This window comes from Gymnoscopelus braueri, assembly GCF_963280865.1.
Source record: "Gymnoscopelus braueri genome assembly, chromosome: 17".
Lineage (NCBI taxonomy): Eukaryota > Metazoa > Chordata > Actinopteri > Myctophiformes > Myctophidae > Gymnoscopelus > Gymnoscopelus braueri.
In genome coordinates this window covers 7,860,106-7,883,879 of record NC_137617.1, presented here as the reverse complement: position 1 = coordinate 7,883,879, position 23,774 = coordinate 7,860,106, and the positions used below count along the sequence as shown (strand labels likewise).

Here is a 23,774-nt window from a genome sequence, read left to right as displayed (position 1 = left end):
GGAGCATCCCGAAAGCTCAATGGTTAGAGCACATGCATCATGGTCCAAATGGTTCTTAGACTTTTCAGGCCGCGACCCCTCAAAATAATCATATTTGAACTGGGGACCCCCCCACCCTGACAAGCACTTGGAATTGTAGGAGCTGAGGCGTTACATTTTGTTTGACTCGGTTCCACAGATAAATATTGTGGAAAATAGCCAATCTACAAGCTCAAAACGTCTGGCAATGCAAGGCTTTGTGAGCTTGAAAATCTGCAATTTGTTTTGTCTCTTTCTTAGATAATATTACTGTTAGTAATACTGACAAGTTGGCAGATGTTTGACCATTTTTAATGTATTGTTTGTTGATTACTTTTGACGCAATAAAGACCATTAAAGGTCTTTATTGTATTATTATTATTATTTTATTTTCATTTTAGAGGTATTAAAAAGGTCTTAAAATGGTCTTAAAAATCATTTGATTCTTCCCAATTCAAAGGAACACAAATGGGGATGACCAGAAGAGGACACAAATAATAGATATTAATGAATACATAAATACAGAAATACAGAAATCGAGAGAAAATGCTTCAAAATCTCACCTTGAAGCTTTTTTTAAATTGTTTAATTTATCAAACACAATGATGACTACAGGCTTAAATTATTTCAATTCGATGTTTTTACTGATCATAGTGATAAATAACCAGATAAATATATAGATGGATATAATTACTGCTAGACTGGTTTTCAATATTCTTTATTGATAACCTGTGAATCTACCTTCTAAATGGCTAGTTTTTTTTACCTTCCCTACTCTCCCAACTCTTCCTCCTCTCCTTTTGTCCATCACCATGTCCTCCTTCTCCTTGTGTGTGGCAGGACATAAAAAGGGAGTTGAAGAAGGGGCGTTACAGTAGGGTTGACAAGAATACCCTCTGTTCACTGGTACAGAGGAACTACCATCTCATGACTGAACAAAGTGACAACATTCACCCTGAGGTGTGTTTGTGTTTTCATTCAGTTTACCATAATTTACTTTGTAAATGTGTAGATGGGTGTACTGTAGGTGTGTGTGTGTGTGTGTGTGTGTGTGTGTGTGTGTGTGTGTGTGTGTGTGTGTGTGTGTGTGTGTGTGTGTGTGTGTGTGTGTGTGTGTGTGTGTGTGTGTGTGCGTGTGTGCGCGTGCGTGCGTGCGTGCGAGAGAGACACACACAGACTTTTTGATTGTTTTCAATGGGAGTAATAATAATGCATTTTACTTATAACGCACTGTACATTCTTGTGAATCTCAAAGTGCTACAGGGTTAAAGCATGGCATAAAAACAGCATGGGCAACCAAATTACATGGGACCCAATTAGACTAGATGAAAGGGTCAAATTAAAACTAGGTAAAAAACAAAGGCCCAGGAAAAAATAAGAACACGCTTTGTTAAAAAGGTAGGATTTTAGTCAATTTTTAAAAGCATCAGTGGACTGTGCTTCTCTCAGGTGTTCGGGGAGGGCATTCCACAGACATGGGGCCTTTATAGCAGTGCCACATATTTATGCTATGCTGAAAACTCCAGCAGTGTGATCTACTCTGTACTGCGTATTCACATCTGGCATTCTTTATCTAGTCTAAACTCTGTATCTCATCTAAATAGGTGTGTGAGGATGGCAAATTTATCATGTGTGCCCAATGCACAACATGTTTGTAGTCACATCGACATAGCTGTGAGTCCAATTACTTTGAGTCAGGTCAGGTGTGCTACGGTATTCATTTATTTATTAGTTAATTAGTTATATTATGTGTCTGAATGTAGCTCACTGGCATCCTTTAAAACAGGCCTGAAATGCCACCTTTCAGGTGGCCAAAGATCGAGGGAGGTATACAAATATCACTTCTCCCTTTGAAAGGTGTTCACCCCCCCTGCCCTTTTACCCCCATGCCCCCCCTTTTTTCTACTCTGTACACATAGTGTTTTATATTTGTGATATATTGTATTGGTGTTATTTTTTGTGCTATGTTGATTAATTGAATATATAGGACCTCAATGGAAACAAGTCCACAGGACTTTTTTGTGGGATCCTTTTAGACCAAGTGTATGACTGTACTCGTGCTGTTTGCATTTCTGTCTAATAAAATGTTCAATGAATCAATCTGTGTAGGACTTGATATTCACCCTGGTACCAACTATGTACAAAGGATTCTTTGAAGCATGCTTCAAGCAGCCACCTCCCTTCACATTTTATCTGAAAGCAAGTGGTACTGAAGTTACAGCATGGTCTGCAAACATTCAACAAGGTACACAGTCACCTGTCTACTTACTGTAAATGTGTGTGTTCATTCGTGCTTGATCTTATGTTTGTAACTTTGCAGTGTACCTCTGAATGACGATGCCTATCTTTTGTTCTTGTGTCAGGTGACTTGGTGGGCAGCCCAGAGAAAAGGCCAAGCAAACCACTGCTTGGTCTATTTGGTCGGCTTCGGTCAGGCTCGATCAAAACGACGTTGTGTAAGCATTATTAATTTGGTTTACCGTACTTTGTATGATATCAGGATTTTCAGTGTTGTAGAACCAGACAGTAATTTCCATCTCTCTTACAGTGGGAAAGCAGAGATACGATGCAACAGGGGAGGGAAGTTCTTCTCTACATGAGCTAGGTGATTATCCATTTCCTTAAGCCCATGCAGTACATGCACCTTCCGACGTCCAAACTTTTCCTGGGAAAGGGCGGTGATATAACCATAACCATGTCCTGACTGGAACAGGAAGATTTTCCGACGTCGGAAGGAGTACATACTGTACACACCATTTACTCACGAGATACAATCATTTGGCATAACTGTAACCTTTAAAGGAGAATTCCGGACAAATTAAGTGTTATCTTTGATGTCTCGTTACTCACCTAACGACTTGAAAAGTCACACTGGTTGCTTGTTTCCAGAATTTGGCAACACGAGTTGCCAGGTTCTGGAAGAAACAAGCATCCAGTGTTAAATCGTTCGCCATTGACGGCAGCCTCGCAGATAGTTTCAACGCATGTTTGACTATCATGAGACTCTACTATGAATACAAGTAGAGAAAAAAACAACTTTGCGTCGGTTATAATAGACGAATTTCCCTTACCCACGCGCTCCCATTATGACAACGGAGGGGGTTTAAAAAATGACGACAGGGGAATATATGGAAAAAAAGAACGCCACTTTTCAAGTCGTTAGGTGAGTAACGAGACATCAAAGATAACACTTAATTTGTCCGGAATTCTCCTTTAAGTAAAGAACAATCCATGGCCTCTTGGAAATATCCGCCTCATTTAGGAGTTGCTGCTTGTTTTGATTGAATGGTGATGACACTATAAAGGCCAGCAAAAGCAGAGAGCGGGCGGTTGGGCGGACCTCTGACGTCATTCTGACTCAGCCATAGACCAACCACGGCCACATCATGAAAACATAAACAAACTAGAAAATGTGCTCCTCGGAGCACAAGTCTCCGCCAGCAGACCCGTGCTATTTTAATCAAATGAAATCACTTACCCTATCTTTAACCATAGTTCTCTAGGAATGTTCTGATTCTTACTTTGCTGTGTCATGTTGTCAACATTTGTGGCTCGTCTTCGTTTTTTGTCATTTAGGGATTCTTTGTCTCTGTTTAGTGTTCTTTCTCTCTGTTTCTTAGCTTTGGCCTTCTGCGCCTTTGCTTCTTCATCAGGTTTCAGATGATGATTTGCTCCTTCTTCAGTTTGCGTGATGGGAGTTAGTTGCATTGTGTGATCTCAGCCTCTCCTGTCTAAGCTATTTATATATTTATATTACATATTGTGATGTCACGTGAAACTGACCAATGTTAGGTGTTCTCAGAGGGACACACACACGCACGGACGGGTGATTTGTACTCGAAGGTACTGTTCCAATCAAGACTGATTGATCCTGTCTTACCTCACTTCAAAAGACATTAATGGCTTTTTGAAGTGACACACCTATTTATAGGATTTTATTTCGTCATGCGTCCCTCTAGCCAATCAAAAGCATTGGTGTCAACATATTGTCACGTGTCACGTGGAGCTTGACCAATGTTAGCTTGGCTAGGGGGGGGGGGGACACACAGCGGGACGAAGCGAAAACATACTCTCCGCCTCCGGCGGAGACAACCACGGGTCAGCTCCATATATGGGCACAAAAGGGGAGTGACGTTAGTGTGAAGGCCCGAACCTCTAGTACACATACAATACCGCTGGTAGCATTATTATAGGCAGTAACATTCTTGTATTAAAGCTTCCCCAAAGGGGAGTTTTACAATAAAATTGATTTTACTGTATTTACTGTATACTATTAGAATACAGCATACCACTATCAACAATATAATTATGGTTGTTTAAATACACTAGATCCAGTCCTATATTGCGCTGATCAGAGAAATAGTCACAGAGGTATAGCTATTTTAAGTGTGACACTGCTGTAGCGCCCCATATGTGTATAATTTAGTTTTTTGGTATGACTATGACTAGGATCTTTGATGATCTAGACTTTCCTTGGAAACTTCACCCTACTTATTATTGACTGTTATGTCACACTATTTATAATGTTCTGTACAGCACTTTAGTACAACGAGAGTTGTTTTTAAATGTGTTATAAATTCATTTGATTTGATTACTCCTCTGAGTGTAGAGGTCCTGCATGGCTGGAAGCTCAGTTACAGCTATGCTGTTTTAACCACCCTCTGACTGTACAGCCTCAAGGTCATATTATGAACATTTTCAGCACCAGGCAGTGATGCAGGCCAATAATGGTGGTTGTGCTGTCCGGTGTCTCAAACCATTAATCGACAGCCAGCCAAACTCCCTTAAAACAACAGGCGAGAGTCAGGATGTAGTTTTCTAGCTCCAGCTTTTCATGACTCATGATTGTATATGAACAAGGAGCAAACTGAAATACAGGAACAAAAAACTGAAATACAGTAAATAACTTACAGGTAATGCATGCAAGGGTGAAATCAGGGAATAGCAACATAATAGTGGTACAAACTCTGATGTGCTCTCTAAAAGTGTGCTTTTAAAATGACTGAGCTTTTTGGCCATGTGCTTTAATACACAACAGACAGTTTTGCATGCGAGGTGTGACTTTCTAAATCAACCATCCCCCAGTCCTACTGCAATACCACATTAAATACCACATTAAAAGGTGGTGGTAAGCAACTCAAAGCATGAAAATAACTGCCTGGAGGGCAGAACAGTGGTATCGTGACAGAGTTCTATAAGGGTAGGTGTGCAGGATGTGCTGCTGGTGCCATTCCATACCAACTGGGGTCTGTCTGTCGGGAAGTCCAGGATTTAGTTACACAGGGTGGTGCTGAGTCCTTGGTCACTGAGTTTGAGCTGAGTTTTTAAAATGCTTTGAGTACATGGGACTATAAAATAGTCAGGGAAATACGTAACAAAAAAGGCTCAGTTGTTCACTTCCGGCAGAAAGTGTGCAAATTTGCATAAAGGAATCTTTGAAGTATGCTGATTTCAAATGTCAAAGCACTTTTCCCATGGGATCTGGTCGTAAAATGAGAATTAAATGTTTTTGGTTCAATTAGGTTTTGTATTCCAATCTTTGACACCTCATCACTTTTGAATGTGAAACAAGTTTGTTTTGGTGAGCTCTTAATTGTAATGCAGCAATACAGTTTCTGTAGATTCATTTAGCAGATTACGGTCTATTTTTATGGTAAATTTGATTGAAACCAGTGTTACTCCAAAGTGCTTCATCTGAGCCTCATGATGTTGGTGTCTCTACCTAAGTTTTCACTGGTATTTTTTCACATGAGATCATATTACTATTACTACTATCATCAAATGGACAAATATCACAATATATTTTTCTCTTAGATGCCTCGGGTGTGGAACAACCTCAGATTACCCAGACAACAGGTAAGACCTTTACTTCTCTCTGACCTGTATATTTGACCCTGAAATCAAAACAAGATCTTCAGTATAATGAAAATGACAATGAGCTCATGTTTGACATCCCTTTTTTCTCAGTCATCACTGCCATTAAACTTTATAAAGACTTTATTTTTCTTTCTTTTTTTACTTTGTCATGTGGACAGCAATCGAGTGCTGTCCTCAATCTACAACCCCACCCCCGCCCCGCCCACCCCCACCAAGGCACAGTACAGGAGCTTGGCACATCCACCCACACTTAAAACGAGACAAAAACAAAGGGAGGGGAGGGAAGAAAAATAATAATAATAATAATAATAATGAAAAATAAAAACACACATAAGAGGCACAGCACAGACCGTGCTACACATACAGTAGAGCCAATATCAGTCTCCGTAATGACGGCCACACTCACATACATTTATATATATACATATATAAGTAGAAATAATTAGGTAGTAAACCCAACCTCCTGGCACTGCCGCTGGCCCAAGATCACACCATAGGCCACCTAGACCTGTTTATGTCAAGTGAACGTCAGGTTTGTGACATAGTTTATAAATGGAGACCAAATGAGATTAAATTTAGTTAATGACCCATATGTAGTGTATCTAATCTTCTCCAATGGTAATAATTTCATCATCTCCTCAATCCAAACAAAGAAGGAAGGTGACATTGTAGATTTCCAATTCAGAAGAATGAGACGTCGCATGACTAGTGAGGCAAAGGCAATAACATTTGATTCATGCTTTGAGGACTTATGTTCGATGGGGAGTACTCCAAAGATGGCAATATATGGATTAGGGTTAATAGTTTTCTTGAAGATATGTGAAAATGTTTTAAAGAAATTATTCCAGCTGTCTGTCAACGATTGACAGGACCAGAACATATGTCCCACGGTTGCAGGGCTGTGGCTACATCTTGGGCACTTAGAATCTATGTTTGGATGCATTTTAGCCAGTTTCTCCTTTGAGTAATGTAATTGGTGAAAGACCTTGAACTGGATGAGACCATGTCTTATACAAAACGATGAGGAGTGAATACGTTCAATACTATGGTTCCATATAGCATCTGGGATCTCTATGCCTATGTCCTGCTCCCATGCCAACTTTACCCCCACACAGGATAGGGGGTTCAGGTTCTGAATCGCATTATATAACCTTGAGATGGTGCCTTTCTGTGAAGGATTCCGAATTAGACATTCATCAAACTTTGACTTAGCCGTAAGGTGTGGAAATGAAGGGAGGTGCTGTATCGCAAAGCTACGAATTTGAAGATATCTGAAAAAATGAGTATTAGGAATATTATAATTTTCTGTAAGTGTAGAGAAGGCAACACAAGTATTATCCTCGAAAAGGTCACATAAAAAGTTCAAACCGTTTCTCCTCCAGAGCTGGAATGCAAAGTCGGACTGTGATGCAGGAAAAAGATGGTTGGAAATCAATGGGAAGAGATAGCTTATCTGAGTGAGATTAAAACGTTTCCTAAATTGGAACCAAATTTTTATGGACTGTTTAACAATGGTATTGGGGATTTGGGTGCCAGGGCCAGAGGGAGAACATAATAGGGACACCGGGGAAGTTGTTGTGTCTGATTGGAGTTCCATACAAGCCCACGTTGGAGCATTTCTATTGTTTTTAAAAGGCATTTATGTTTGTTTGCTGACCAATAATAAAAAAGAAAATTAGGGAGGCCCAGTCCACCATCATTTTTGCGTCTTTCTAAAAATGACTTTCTAATTCTTGGATGGGTATTATTCCAGATGAAAGAGGAGATATAAGAATCTAATTGTTTGAACCATGATTTTGGTATAAAGACCGGAATCATCTGGAATAGATAAAGAAATCTAGGCAACACTGACATCTTAATAGAGTTTATACAGCCGGCTAGTGAGATGGGAAGGGATGACCATCTTGTTAGATCTAGCTTTGTACGATCTAATAGTACCTTAAAATTTGCTTGGAACAGATCCTTGAAAGAACGAGTAATTTTTATACCTAGGTAAGTGAAAGCCGTCTTTTCTATTTTAAAAGATGATTGCTCAAACTGAGCATCATCTAAAAACTGGGTGATAGGGAAAAGCACACTTTTCTTCAAGTTAAGCTTATAGCCAGAGATCTTACTGAAAGACTGTAATATCTCTACTCCACTGCCATTAAACTTGAACTTCAGTGCAGAATTGTGTAAGTAACATAAGTTCGTGTTTCTTTTTTTACAGGCATGAAAGCTAACTTTGTGAAGGACAACATGGCTGCCCTAATTCAGCGTGTCACAGATGTAATGCCTATAGCAGATGACCTGCGTGACAACGGCATTTTCACATTTGAGATGTATAACACAATCAGGGAAGCAAAAACCAGGCAGGAGCAAATGAGAATGCTGCTTGATGTTACCTGTCCAAAAGGAAACAGAGCAATGTCAGAATTCTACAATGCTCTGCAGAAGCATGACCGGTGGCTTGTCGAAGACCTGGGTAAGAGCCAACATCGACCTTCAAATCCCTCTTTTAGTCCAGTCCGTTGGAGTTCTCTCTGACATGCTTTTTATTTTTGTTTCTTTTCAAATTTCAGAACATCCCAGCTGATATTCATGCACCTCACAAATGAGGAGACAACAACTAGTCCACTGAGATGTCTCATTGATTTAAACACAGAAACGCACATAAACAGTAAACAGTAAACATAAACAGTATAGTGTACTAAACTCAGCAACATAAAGACTGCTGAACAAGGCATGATCACCGCCTGTCGTCAGGCTGGTCTTAGACTTTTGCTCTTCGTCTTGGTCCTACCTGTGGATTATACCAGGGACAGTGACTTGGACTCATGGACCTGCCTGCGGATTATGCCAGTGTCAGTTTACTTTATGTGGATTATGCGGTCGACACGCGCTGACATTTTGCACCTTAATCCCATGTACAACGCTCTGACTTTTGTTTTTCTCGCACCTTAAATAATGTTCGTAGCATATCATGTGCAGTATACATCTGCTGCTATGCTCACATACCTTTATGTCTTACTTCAGGTCTTACCGCACCTTATGTCTAACTCAGGTACTATATGTAAATATGTAGATAAATGTGTTAGTTTTCTTTAATTGGTCCCTTATCCCCCCTTCTTCTTCTTCCCTTTCTTTTCTTATGGAAATAACAAAAAACTATGGAGCTTGCACAAAAACGAATATAACCCACTGTTTTACACCTGTAAACTTGTGATGTTACAATAAAGCTGAGTCTGATCCTGATAAAGGCAATACATTCCAGTAAATTTTCATAAAGATAATATTGACAATGATCTCATTTGCAATCTTGTGTGCTTTGCTATTTTTTAAATCATGTTATAGCCATATCTGGTGCTTTTATTTGCACAGACTGAGGAAATCAGTAACTTTTGGTCTTTATTACACAGTTAATGTACTGTATATTTGTTTCGATATACTGTACTGTACATTTGTGATTTGATTATAAAGTGAAGTTTTATATTCGTCAGAGAAAGTATTCAAATATAATGATGTGGGTCGCTGTTAATCACTGACTGTCTATCTACTGTAGCTGTGTCACAGAATGCAGAGAGACAGACGGTGTCTATCTACTGTAGCTGTGTCACAGAATGCAGAGAGACAGACGGTGTCTATCTACTGTAGCTGTGTCACAGCATGCAGAGAGACAGACGGTGTCTATCTACTGTAGCTGTGTCACAGAATGCAGAGAGACAGACGGTGTCTATCTACTGTAGCTGTGTCACAGAATGCAGAGAGACAGACGGTGTCTATCTACTGTAGCTGTGTCACAGCATGCAGAGAGACAGACATTGCGACTATAGATGTGAAATGGCGTTGGAACAACAGATGTTCAGGAGGCGGGGATACACACCTTTACTCCGCCCCCTTTACCAATCTACCTGGCGCTATTTATACACATCAGAACTACCCAGAAACCCCTTACTCGCTTTTCGTACTTCGTACTCAAGCTCGTAGTTTCTGCATTTTGATCATGAGTTCACCGTCACTCGAACTATTCGCGTCCGACGACGACAACATCAGCGGGATCATCCCGAGGAGCCCGACGCCCATCACCAGGGGACGTCAGCCCTCCGTGATCTCGCCCAGTCAGCCCACCATCCCGTCCACTCAACCCAGCACTTCCCGCAGTACTAGAAGCAACTTACCTTCTAACCAGTCCCGCCGTTCCATCTCCCCCAGCGCCTCAGTTTCTTCAGCCTTTTCCAGGCGATTCAGCTTCTCCCTCCGGTCCACCATCGCTTCATCGCCCGGTCAGTCCACTCCAGCAAGGTCAGATCGGTCCCGTGCATCCACACACCATCGCCCGCAGCCCCGTGAACGGGAGCGGGGCCGACAACCCACAAGAACCTCAGACCACCAACACCGTAGAGCAGCTCGGAGATCCCCGCCGGCTATCCCAGCTACGCTGCCGCGCCAGCGTCCCAGCGTCTCCAACCGCTCGCCTCGCGGTTCTTCCAACCCAAGCACCCATACTCCGCCACCCGACATCAAGGACTGGACCACGGTGGGACTCCAGAAGCAGCTCCGTGCTCGCGGAATCGCTTTCCCCCGTTCCACCAACAAAGCAGGACTCTTCCAGCTGTTCACTGCAACACCGCCAGCTACAACAACAACACCGGGGCCTCCGTCGAGCCAGGCGCCGCCCGATGACGTCACGCGCCGCGTCTCCCGGTTCAGCGCGGCGATTCCTGATGACGTCACCCACCGCACCGGATCCCTCAGGGCTGGCCAAGCAGCGCCTGCACAGAACACCGCCTCCACAAGCCAGCCTGCAGCCATATCCTTTAATCCGCTCACTACTACTACCAATACTACTCCTTCTTCCAGCATTTTACCTGTCAATGTCAACCCTGTGCCTGCCCCCCACCCTTTAATGTCTCTTCTGTCTTTGTTATCATCCCTTGTCCAGCAGGCTGCACTTTCACCCCCCCCCACACAACCATCCCTACATCCAACCCAGTTTTCTTCTGTTTCTGCTGCCACTCAAAACCCAAGCATTGCCGTGGCCACACCTGGCACCAGCGCTTCCCAGGCACCGCCTGTCTTCTTCTTTCCTCCCACGTATGCCACCCTGTCAAATCCCGTTGCCACAACCAGCGGTGGCATCGCTTCTCTTTCCCCCCCTGTTCTTTCCTGTCTTCCCCTCAATACCCCCTCCCCCCATCCACCCCCCCCCCTTTTCTCTCTCCACAGCCCTACCAGTTGACCCACCGGCCAATGCGCTCTCCAGGAACCCCCAACCAATCCCACCTGCCCTCCGCAACCAGATCCTTCAGGGCAACCATGTCGACCTGGCTTCCCTCCTCCGCCCCTCCGACAGCAACACCGAGCCACGGTTCCTGGACTGCGGCGGCATCCAGATCCAACTCCGCAACTCCACCCCTACCCGTTCCGCTCCACTCACCGTTGCGGAGTTCTGCCTGGCTTTCGGCATCTACAGAGACGTTATCTGCTCCGTCTTCCCAGCCCGGCGACAGGAGCTGGACGACTACATGGCGGTGGTACTCGATCTAGCTGTCCGTTTCGGAGGAATCCTCTTCCAGGAGTACCACCGCCAGTTCTCCTCCACAGCCGCTGCCAGGCTCCAGCAGTGGAACCTCGGCACCTACTGGGGTCGCCTAGACCTCGAGCTGTATTGCCGGCTCTCCGCAGGCAGGGTGGCAGAAACCTGCTCACTATGCGGCAACTCCGCCCACCCCGCCAGCTTGTGCGCGTTCGCAGCTCCCAGCCCCACCCCGGCTCCAGCCACTGTGGCCTTCCAGCCCCCAACTCCCCTTCCCTCCCCAGCTCCCCCTTGCCATCCCCCCACCCCCTCACCCATCTACCCAGCCAACAACAGAACCACTGACCGGCGTGGGCGCCCCGTTTTGTTCTGCGGCAAAAGCATGGTTGTAATAACTTTAACGACTTAGGTTGCTCAGCCAGCTCGTGCAAGCTGCTCCATGTCTGCAGCCACTGCGGCGGAGCCCACGCCCGGGCCTCATGCCCCCAGAACCCCCCCAAACCCCCTAGCCCTAGCTAATTGTCCTCCACACCCCCCCCCCCTTTTCTAGTCCTGCCACACGGTTATAACACCACCACGCTACTCTGCTCCCCAGTCCAGACCAGTTTTCACGTTTTTTATGGGGCTTACCAAAACAGACCAGCCATAATCTTTTAGTTTAGTTGTTGCTCTCATTGTCTCTCTTTGGGGGTAACAGTCCATGCGTGCCGTGCCGACTACGCTAACAGCCGTCCAAGCCGCCATGCCGACCACGCTAACGACCTCCTCCCCAAAGACTCCAGGGTCTGCGACCCTCCCCGGAACCCCTTTCATTTCCCTCCATTATTCTATGTATCCAATATTCAATAAATACCCTAAACTTTCCATAAAGGTGTGTTTCTTTGCCTAGTGAAATGGCGTTGGAACAACAGATGTTCAGGAGGCGGGGATACACACCTTTACTCCGCCCCCTTTACCAATCTACCTGGCGCTATTTATACACATCAGAACTACCCAGAAACCCTTTACTCGCTTTTCGTACTTCGTACTCAAGCTCGTAGTTTCTGCATCCCTCCACCACCCCTTTCACCTCCACAGGTTGTGCTTTCCACTACTCCTTTCTGTTCTCTGTCTCTCTCCGCCTCCCTCCGTCCTTTCTTCCTTTCCCTTTCTCAGGTTCCTGCTGGGGGTAACAGTCCATGCGTGCCGTGCCGACTACGCTAACAGCCGTCCAAGCCGCCATGCCGACCACGCTAACGACCTCCTCCCCAAAGACTCCAGGGTCTGCGACCCTCCCCGGAACCCCTTTAATTTCCCTCCATTATTCTATGTATCCAATATTCAATAAATACCCTAAACTTTCCATAAAGGTGTGTTTCTTTGCCTAGTGAAACAGCAAGAGGGATGGGGAGAGAATGGATGTCGGTAAAGACCATTACGTGGGTCTTTACCGACACTAAATATGTGGGTGAAAAGGGTCTTAAAGGGAAAGTTCACCCCCAAAAAATATTTTTTTTCTATTGATTAGTCACCCCATGGACACTTGAATTCATGGATATTTTTTAGTTTGTGTCGCATTCCTAAGCCATTCATTGTATGACCAGCGGACCGGTAGGCAGCGGTTCCGGTAGGACACACAAAGGAGACTCTTTGTGTCTCCTAACAGAACCGCTGCCGCTCATCAAATTATTTAGGAATGAGACAAAACAAAAAAATATCCATGAATTCAAGTCTCCATGGGGTGACTAATCGAAAAAGTCTTTTTGGGGGTGAACTATCCCTTTAAATCGAATGTTGAGGCCATTAGGGGCTAAAGTGTTCAAAGAAAAAGTCCAAAAGGCTTCTATTTTTAACAACGTGTTATCGAGATCACCTCCTCTTCTGGGGACAGTCACCTTCTCTACTCCTAAGTAACAGAGAGAGATAGTGTGACCAGCTTCAACAAACAATAGATCACATAAATCACACGTTTGGTATTAGGATTACATTACCTGAATGAAGATGCTTGAAAAAAGTTGTTTTGAAGGTTTTGAATGAATGAATAGTTTATTTCGATACTCTTTGAACAGTAGAGCACCGAAGTCTGACGTAATTTACACATCCTACCTGGGTCGTGTTCCCCCCACCCCCCCGTTCTGAATTCCCATAGACGTGTTTAATATTGTGTCAAATAAGAACTGTGTTCCAAAAATAAACAAATGACCCCGGCGGTTTTACTCTTATGGATATGAACCATCAACTGACGGTGAGAAAACGCTAATGTACTTCCGACGAATTCGTTACATTTTCGCCAGAAACAGGCTGTATCATATGAGTGACTGACTATCATAAACGATACAGAGCCACCTCCCTGACAATATTGCAGAGACAGTTTGTTTATTTTTGGACCACAATTCTTATATGAGATGATTCTAAGATGACCCAATGTTATTCTCAATCTCCATAGCTAAATTACTTTACGAACCAGGGGATGGACGAGTGACGTCAGGACTTCTGTACTCTATGCACAGTGAGACAAAAAGCTTCTTTTTTTTTGCCTGATCGAAAAAGTATAGGCAGAAGATTGTAGCGTATTAGTGCCTATCCTTTTTACATTTTGTTATTTTTTAACAAGAAAGATGAATTGTGAAGAACAACAACACACATAACAAACCAAAAAACATAAATCAATGATGTACATGAATAGAACTTTAATCTGTCAATCCAACATTTGATCAATTAACAAGTTTGGTCAATAAATCTATCAATCACTCAATTAGGTATTTGTCCAGAATAGTCTGTTTGAACTGCTGTTTTTGAATTGCATTACATTTACTTTGTATGTTTCACAATATCAGGCTAACCATTCCACAGCTTCACACCACAGACAGAAATACACATACTTTTCAAAGTAGTACGAACGTTTGGTTGTTTTAAATTTAGTTCCCCTCTCAACTCATACAGTACCTACCCTCCCTACCCGTAAACATTTTTTGTATGTTGCCAAGAAGCCGATTATGTCTAGCGTATTGATTTGTGCAGTTTTAAAACTACAAAGTTCACGGCACAAGTGCCACACTTATAATTCCCATCTGGTATCGGGCTCAGAATGGACCAACAAATCTCTCAGATTTCTGCCCTTGGAAAAAAAACACACTCTGTGGGTCAGTAAATACATTGGGAAGCTGAGGGTCAGATTTTAATATATGCCAGTACCTGTTTAGAATGGGATTGATACATTCAGCAGCTCTGAAGTATTTTGTAATGAACAATGGGACCTCTTTGACTATTAGAAGGTCAGCTCTGGGTCTCTGATTAATTCTATCAACAGCAGTATAAAGTTTTTTTTCTGTATAAACTCGTCTGAATTTATCAGTCATTGTGCACGAGTGTTTGGTGAAATCATTTGGGTTTTTGCAGATGCGTTTAGCCTGCAAAGCTATAGGGTAAACTGTTCTATAATGGAAGTGGGCGGCAGCTGTCTGCTCTGAGGAGCCTATTACTATCAGTGGGCTTGGTATATAAATCTGTGTAAAGGACATCGTCTTTACAGATTATCCAGGTATCCAAAACACTGTACTATGAGTACGAAGTTCATAGTGAATTTTAAATGTTCTGAGGACGCATAAAATAAAAAAAAAAGACTGTTGGAGGTCAACAAAACCTCTGAAGAGGCAGAAAATATTGACCACATACCTCCTATAAATCAACAAGTTGGAAAGGAAAGGATTAACAATACTGTTAAGGATTTCAGTTTTTTCTAGGTAACCCACATATAGACTGGCAAAGTTGCATAACATGTTGGATTATATGTATAACAAAACAGTGGAACAGTGGAACCACCAGAGAGTGATGGACACTGACACTGACACTCATACTTCATATCCGCCAGTCAGTGCTCAACTTCAGCATTATAAGCCGTCATAACTAGGGTTGCCAACATAGCCTCTCAGCAATATAGCGCGTATATAGCTCCTGACCAGTCAGAAGCTATATAGCGTATTTTCTCAGTGCTATTTTCCCACTCAATGAGAGTGCATCATTCACCTGTCTCGAGTCTCTCTCTCTCTCACACACTAGTGGTGTAGTGGGGATTTTTCACAGGGGCAGCATTATTTTAATGACACACACACACGCACGTGTGCACGCGTGCGTGCGCACACACACACACACACACACGCACACGCGCACAAGCACACGCACACGCACACGCACACACAGGGGGTGCATTCACCTGCTCACTTGCTGCAGCCGTGGGGAGGGGGGGCGAATGGGGGGCAGCTCATTCTTTCAGAATATCCCACACAGTTTTGGGTCCAAACACGTTGGCTGTTATCATCTTGGCCTTGGATTTTCTTTGCAGTATTTGAATCATGAAACATTGCACTGTTCAGCTTGTTAGTGCAGTCCATGCTGTTGTAGCGCAGTCCATGTTTAACTACACGCTAGTATGATGATATACTAACGTAACCTCACATGCAGCAACTTTGTCATTTTTGATAGAGCAATGTTAGATGCATCTTTATTTTGTGTCGCCCACTTGTGCATGGCATGTTGTTTTAGGTCGCTTTCTCCTCCATGACCGATTGAAAACTCCCTCCGACACAAGGTGCAGAAGGCTCTGGACTCATCACTCACAAGCTTAACCCAGCTTTTCTTCCCAATGTTTGTTTTAAGAACAAAGTCTTTTCTTTCAAGAAGGGCCGGGGCCTGGGCCCGCACCTTCCTCTCTATCTCCTCCTTCACGCTCATGGCCCCCAACGCTCATTTTTCCACACAATGATGTACCCGCCCACCTGAGGGAATCTCACACAAGCACACACATACACACGCGAGCGTGTGCACTCTGCCTATCCTGTTAACTGAGCGGCACCCCCAGGGTCCTAACGCCCTTCTCATACAGCACACAAACACACATGCAGGCAGACAGATGCACTGCCTGGTGCACACACAGAAAATGTATATGCATCTTCCCTTTACACGGGACAAGTGACGTCTCTTTTGGTCAAAATCCGGTTACCTTCAGCCTGTATACATCACCAGAATAAACAACACACCTACACACAATTAACTGCAAAAGCATTCATTCGTCACACAAAGGATCCCTGGTGACATGAGGTTAGAACAACAAGGCAGGCTGCGGACGACAGTGAGGCTTTGAGGATGATGATGCACACCTGAGTGAGAGACAGAGTTGCATTATTACATCATTTTTTAGCAGATCTGATCACCTGCTGGATCAGATCTGTGTCAACATTTCAGTGTGTACTTATTTGTATTAATTAATGTTGGTTGGTGCAATCTGCAGGACAGTGAACTTAACATGTTGATGAAGTTTTAAATCTGATCTTTGTGAAGTGTAGGCCCTACTGTATGTTACAAGCAAATGTGTTGATTATTAAAAATATATATGATTTATGAAAATAAACATGAATTATTTGCATTATCATGAAATCAATCAGAAGTCACTTGCTTCTAAATATTGACCCAAAAGGTTCATACTGCATTGTTATACCACAATGGACATGGTACAATCACACATTAAACACTACAACATGCAGGAGCTTTAAACACTAAGGGAGCAACACAAATACTGTAAGTGAAACACACTACTCAAACGTTCTCAAACGTTTTTGTGCCAAGGACCCCCAAATTTATATATATTTGGCCGCGGACCCCCATCTGAAAATGTTTCGTGTCAGGGACCCCCTGAAGAGAAGATTTGTGTTAAAAAATATCTAAATTATAAAAAAAATATCCATTTTCAAAAATAGCAGATGCACAAGCTCGCAGCGTGGCAAGAAGTGACGCGCTGTGAGCTTGTAGATCTGCTATTTTTGGATAGCCAACAAATGATGGATAAAGTGGTTAAGATGACTGTGATGCTATTAACTACTTTTGCTGGGGACCCCCTCGTACCCCTCCAAGGACCCCTGGGGGTCCCTGAACCCCACTTTGAGGACCAATGCACTACAGGACACGTTTGTGAGTGAATCTGACTGCATAGGCCCAGATTTGTAACTAATACAAAAGTACGACTTTTTGGGCATTTGTTTTATAGTAAAGTACTCATTCATGTTTTATGTTCTAATACTTCATTTACCTGAACTACTTGTGCATCTGAAGAAAGAAACATCATCTGACCATCAAAAACTAACTGTCTATCAGGTGCATTTGCCACCTTGGTGAAAAGTGGGATAGGTCTGTTCCTAAAATATAAATTCGCTGCTTATTCCAAGACAGAATAAGGCTCTTAAACATACAAGAAAAATTCAAAATAAAACAAAAATGTGACATTTGTGTATGTCACAGGTCGGGGGATCTTAGCATAATCTCACATTCAATTCCAATTCACTTTTGAAACAATTATTTTACTGATTTTCCTTTCAGAACCCAAATAAAACATTGCTCCATTTTTCAAATAGTCACTTCCAAATTGAAGCTCAGATTATACTAAGATCCCCCGGCCTTTTGGTCGGGGGATCTTAGTATAATCTCAAATTCAATTCCAATTCACTTTTTAAACAATTATTTTACTGATTTTCCTTTCAGAACCCAAATTACACATTGCTCCATTTTTCAAATAGTCATTTCCAAATTAAAGCTCAGATTATACTAAGATCCCCCGGCCTTTTGGAGTCAGGGCATCTTATTTATTATTTGTTTTTCAATTCGAATAAGCGTCTGAAAAGTATATTTTACTGATTTTCGTTTCAGAACCTAAATAAAACATTGCTTCATTTTTAAACTTTTCTTGTCTCCCCTAAAATCTGGAAAATGGCCCATTTTTCTGATATTCTCATTAGTATTTTGGCTTTTTTTGATTTGGCACTGACACTGAAAAAAAGCTCTTAAAAAAGGTTTTTGGAATTTTTTCATCCCAGACCAAAAATAAAATAATGGCTTTATTTTTCCAATTTTCTAGCCCACCAAAAAATCAGGAAAATGCTCCAATTTTTGATATTCTGATTAGTATTTTGGCATGTTTTGATTTGGGACTGACACTGAAAAAAGCTCTTAAAAAAGTTTTTTGCAATTTTTTTCATCCCAGACCAAAAATCTAATAATGGTTTCATTTTTCCAATTTTCTAGCCTACCCAAAAATCAGGAAAATGCAAAATTTTTCTGATATTGTGGGTCGGGGGATCTTAGTATAATTTGAAATTCAATTCCAATTCACCTTTTAAACAATTATTTTACTGATTTTCCTTTCAGAAACCAAATTAAATATTGCTCCATTTTTCAAATAGTCACTTCCAAATTAAACCTCAGATTATACTAAGATCCCCCGGCCTTTTGGTCGGGGGATCTTAGTATAATTTGAAATTCAATTCTAATTCACTTTTTAAACAATAATTTTACTGATTTTCCTTTCAGAAACCAAATTAAATATTGCTCCATTTTTCAAATAATCACTTCCAAATTAAACCTCAGATTATACTAAGATCCCCCGGGCTTTTGGAGTCAGGGCATCTTATTTATTATTTGTTTTTCAATTGGAATAAGCGTCTGAAAAGTATATTTTACTGATTTTAGTTTCAGATCCTAAATAAAACATTGCTTCATTTTGAAACTTTTCTTTTTTCCCTTAAAATCTGGAAAATGGCCCATTTTTATGATATTCTCATTAGTATTTTGGCTTTTTTTTGATTTGGGACTGACACTGAAAAAAAGCTCTTAAAAAAGGTTTTGGCGTTTTTTCATCCCAGACCAAAAATCAAATAATGGCTTCATTTATCCAATTTTCTAGCCCACCAAAAAATCAGGAAAATGCTCCATTTTTCTGATATTCTGATTAGTATTTTGGCATTTTTTGATTTGGGACTGACAAAGGAAAAAGCTCTTTATTTGTCTTTGTTTTTCTTAATTCATCTGGAATCCAAAAGCCTGGAATGGTTATTATTCAAAATGTCAGTCATCTTTTAGTCTACCTTTTTCATCAAAACAAAGAAGCCATGTGACCATGGGTCAAAGCACATGGTCTTTGTCCTTCAAAGTAAAAGTTGTAGTCTAACATGTAATCAATAGGATCTACAGACAGTCATTAACACCACATGTAATTACTGTATGATGTGTTTTTTAATGCATTTTCTGTAATTTTTTTTAGATCAAAGCTACATCTCACAAAAGTATGTTGCAAGACTACTAAAACCTTTCTGGGACATAAAACCGTAAACTCCTTACATCTATATACTTGTGGTGTGGAAGCTCCACCAGCAGGGGTCATTCACTTTCTAGGACCTGGCTAAGATATGTGTGCACTTCATTTAGGAGAGAATATCTCAACTGTTCTTGGCTAATATGACCCCAGGGAACAACTTAGGAACTGTGACTAATTCTCTATTCGGGACGAAATACCCGAAAATGACCACGCCCTTTTAAAAATCAAATCAAATCAAATCAAGGTTTATTTATATAGCACATTTAACATGACCAGGTCAACCAAAGTGCTGTACAGGTAAAAAGCAAAACAAAGCAAAAAAATAGTAAACAATGAGTAAGCACAGACAAACAAACATTAGCGCCAATAGAGGAAGGTAAGGCTGCTTTAGTTGTTACTGAATGCCAAGGACAAAAAATTAGTCTTTAGTAAAGATGACTGGGCTGCTTTGATGCGTAAAGGAAAGTCATTCCAGAGGGGGCAGCCACGGCAAAGGCCCGGTCACCCCTGGTAACTTTAGTGGGTGCAGTTGGCACTTCCAGCAGCAGCTGGTCAGCAAACCATAACATCAATGCTCAGCATAAAGTGAATACTATCATAATAGTCAAAGGTGTATGGAATTTGAACAATATGTTCAAATTAGAATCTGAAAAGTGAATTGCTAAACAACAAATCGTTGCTAGGAATGTGTCTTGGTGTTACAACAACAGAACAGCTCTGCGATAACTGATACATACTGCACCACACACACACACGCACACGCGCGCACACGCACGCACACACACACACACACACTCACACACACACACACACACACACACACACACACACACACACACACACACACACACACACAGTTGCATGTGCTCAGTCCTTTTGATTCCTCGGGTGATGATTGTTTTTAATGTCCTAATCACACAACATCTAAATATCGAGATGCAGTAGACTCCAGTTTTGCAGCATTTGCTGTGTCCACTACATGACTTTTGCAGCCACAGTGGAGGAGGATGGCGCAAGCTTTACTGGCATCTGCGAGATGGGTCCAGTAAGGTTCCCAGGTTCGGACATGCTGAATCAGTGCAGCTTGGGTGGGAGGAAGTTCTCAAGAGACCTGGTTACCATTTGACCAACATCAGCCTTCCCTGACTATGGGAAAAGGAGTGCAGGTATCTCAAAGAATCTCTGGTCACCCTTACTTTGGAGCCTGAAAAGATCAACTTTCCATGTCCAAAGATTGGAGTATATGGTCATCATCATATACTGTACGCCGGCAAGAGCCGTGGTGGCCACAGCAGAGTAGATGAATCCTGACAGTGGCTAGTGACTAGTACCGTATGATATCATACTAGTCAATGGTGTATAGAATAGTAATACTATATAGTATTACACTTTATGCTGAGCATTGTTGAACATACTGTATTAGCTCTAGCTGTAGGTCTATCATCATAGGAATTAGTTCTACTGTTAAATCATTCTTGTTTCAATGAAATTACATCGTAAGATACATTGGTTGTTTCAGAACATAGTAGCCATATTTGTGATAATCAAATTAGTGTCCTCTAGATAGATTAAATCATAAAGATAAGCATTCAAACATGTTTTTAATTGTCAAAAAACATGATTTAGACACCAAGTTTGCATTCATAGCTGAAAATGTGGTTCAAACGTTATAGCCAAAAACTTTGTCAGGTGGCGGTCATATTGGATTTGGCCACTATGATGACCCTGAAGGTTGCTGGCTCGGGCGCTCTTGCTAAATCATTAGAGCATGCCCTGGGTTACATCTGGGACAAATGTGGTGCTCTTAGATTGATTTGCGCAAAAATATCCTTATGGCCCTGGACAGTAATATGTTTCTTTTAGCTGTTCTGTCAAATATCAAATTATACATTTTACACTTTACTATGTTTCCCTAATCATAAGTATTCTGAACATTTTGAACACCTCAGTAAATCTGTAGCTCCAAAGGTTTAGCAGATAGAGCCATGTTGGAAGTAGTGCACCGGTTATGGTCATTTAAAAAAAGAGCGTGGTCATTTTCGGGTATTTCATTCCGGATAGAGAATTAGTCACAGTTCCTAAGTTGTTCCCTGGGGTCATATTAGCCAAGAACAGTTGAGATATTCTCTCCTAAATTAAGTACATACAATAAAGAATACATCACATGGATGCACCTGGGATGTATCATCAGTGTTGTAGCCTGGGGTCATAGGGTGTTTCGGGTCTCGCAACATGAACCCTCGCCCAGGTGACCCAGCCGGGGTTGATCAAGCCCCAACTTACATCCCAGGTAGCCACGGTCAGTCCTATAGGGAAAGACAGTAAATTAAGTTCCCTCACATATACAAATGACATCCTGCACATAATTCTACATTCAATAAAACTATGAACTCTGACTGGGGAGGGAGTTTGGGATATAGGTGGGTTACTTATTGATAATGGGTAATGGGTTATTAGTCTAATGATCATTAAAGAACGACTTCACCCATTTTCAACCTATCTTCATAGATCCTCACTAATGCTCCTGCTAAAATTGTGTGATTTTTTTCTTCTCAGTCTGTGTCTCATAGGACGGCTATGGACACTTCAGAAACGCATCTACCAGTGAAAGTATAAAGAACGTTCAGGGCATACTTGCCAGCATTAGCCATAGATGGATAACACCGCAAGGTGGATCATGGCAAGGTGCCCAGAAACCTAATGGGATGAATGACCTATTCAGTCCCGACTTTAGTGACCTATTCGATCACAACCTTCCCAAATGGAGATTCCCATAGATGGAGACAATTAACCTCCCCAAGTCTGACATCTGATGGCAATTGATATCCCTTTAAAGCTTTAGTTAATACTAGTTGGTATTATAAGAATATGCGATTGCTTTAATTACTATTGTTTAATTGCTGTCCCAATAAAGAAGACAAAACTGTCAGATGTCCCGGCCGTTGAAGTGATGAGAGGTCATCTGTCTGTACATGTGTATGCATTTGTGGTTTCTGTTCCTTTCTGTCCTTCCCTAATCTTAGAAAGATGCAGGTTGGAGAGAAATCCCCCCCCCCCCCCCCATTGTTTGAAGACAAATGCTGAGTCAGGTGGCGAACCAACCTGAAGACCATCCCACATTTCAGTATATAGGGGCTCTAGGGACAGATAAGAGGGCTCAGACTTAGTGAGGTGACCTCGATGCAATTTGTTGCTGATAAGGAAAGCTAGTTTGAGCCCAGAGATCTCTGTTAAGTACATTTCTCTAACTTTTAACTTACTGCTTGATTAATAAATACACTTAATTTTAACAGTCTTGTCTGCTCTTAATTTCACCAATACAATGGACGGACGCACGACAAATTATGTCATTGCACAATTTGTCTGTTGTTTAAATAGCTGAAATCTCCAACACATCATAGAATCTCTCGTAGACGATTATCATGGAGATACCTAACATACCTAGCGCTGACATCAGAGAACCCCTACTGGAACTCCATATGGAGATAACCAAAACGTCCAGGACAAACATCAAAGTCCTAAGGGAGTTCATCAGGACTGACATCATGGCTAAGGGAGTTCATCAGTGAAACCGAGCGACATTAACTCTTAGATAAGCATCAGACAACTCATCAGCCTAGTTGGTTTTCACAGCCTAAGCCTTACATATCGATTTTACTTACTTCTCATAGCGGCTCTCGGATCTGGTCAAAGAATCAGCCGATTATCAGTTCAACAGAAAGGATTCTTTTCCCTTCAATATTTAAAATTGTATATATTTGTTTTTATTAACGCGAGAACAATGGTTTCCATTATAGCGTGCTAACAGGAATAGAAAGCCTGTAGTTTCTATTATCTTGGATTCCCCATAGAATTTTTTTTTCTCGATGGGTGCCATATTATCATGAGCATTATTGAGGAACAATTATATGAAGACAGGTTGAAAATGGGTGAACTCGTCCTTTAAATCCTGATGTGAAAGAAAATATTTGTATAGAAGAACAAAAAGGTTGTTAGGTTGACAGCACCTCAGTAAAACTACTAAGGTGCTGTGAAGTTGGGAGGCACAAGGGGAAAGTGAATGACCCCTGCTGGTGGAGCTTCCACACCACAAGTATATAGTTGTAAGGGATTTACGGTTTTATGTCCCAGAAAGGTTTGGTAGTCTTGCAACATACTTTTGTGAGCCGTAGCTTTGATCTAAAAAAAAAAGACAGAAAAGGCATTAAAAACAACATCATACAGTCATTAGATGTGGTGTTAATG

At 41.8% G+C, this 23,774-nt stretch overlaps 1 protein-coding gene across 2 annotated transcripts in view; it reads left to right on the top strand.

The window, feature by feature from the left end:
- Positions 1 to 23,774, top strand: part of LOC308104042 (uncharacterized protein) — a 205,035-nt gene that overhangs the window by 134,957 nt on the left and 46,304 nt on the right. Inside the window, exons 20-26 of one of the 2 annotated variants that reach the window (XM_080454295.1) lie at positions 859 to 978; positions 2,128 to 2,263; positions 2,382 to 2,474; positions 2,567 to 2,623; positions 5,833 to 5,874; positions 8,105 to 8,359; positions 8,457 to 9,179. In XM_080454295.1, the coding sequence (XP_080310421.1) occupies positions 859 to 978; positions 2,128 to 2,263; positions 2,382 to 2,474; positions 2,567 to 2,623; positions 5,833 to 5,874; positions 8,105 to 8,359; positions 8,457 to 8,470 (717 nt within the window). In that variant the 3' untranslated portion in view covers positions 8,471 to 9,179. Of the gene's footprint in view, positions 1 to 858; positions 979 to 2,127; positions 2,264 to 2,381; positions 2,475 to 2,566; positions 2,624 to 5,832; positions 5,875 to 8,104; positions 8,360 to 8,456; positions 9,180 to 23,774 lie in introns of those variants that run through there. The other variant, XM_080454294.1, reaches the window with a different exon arrangement.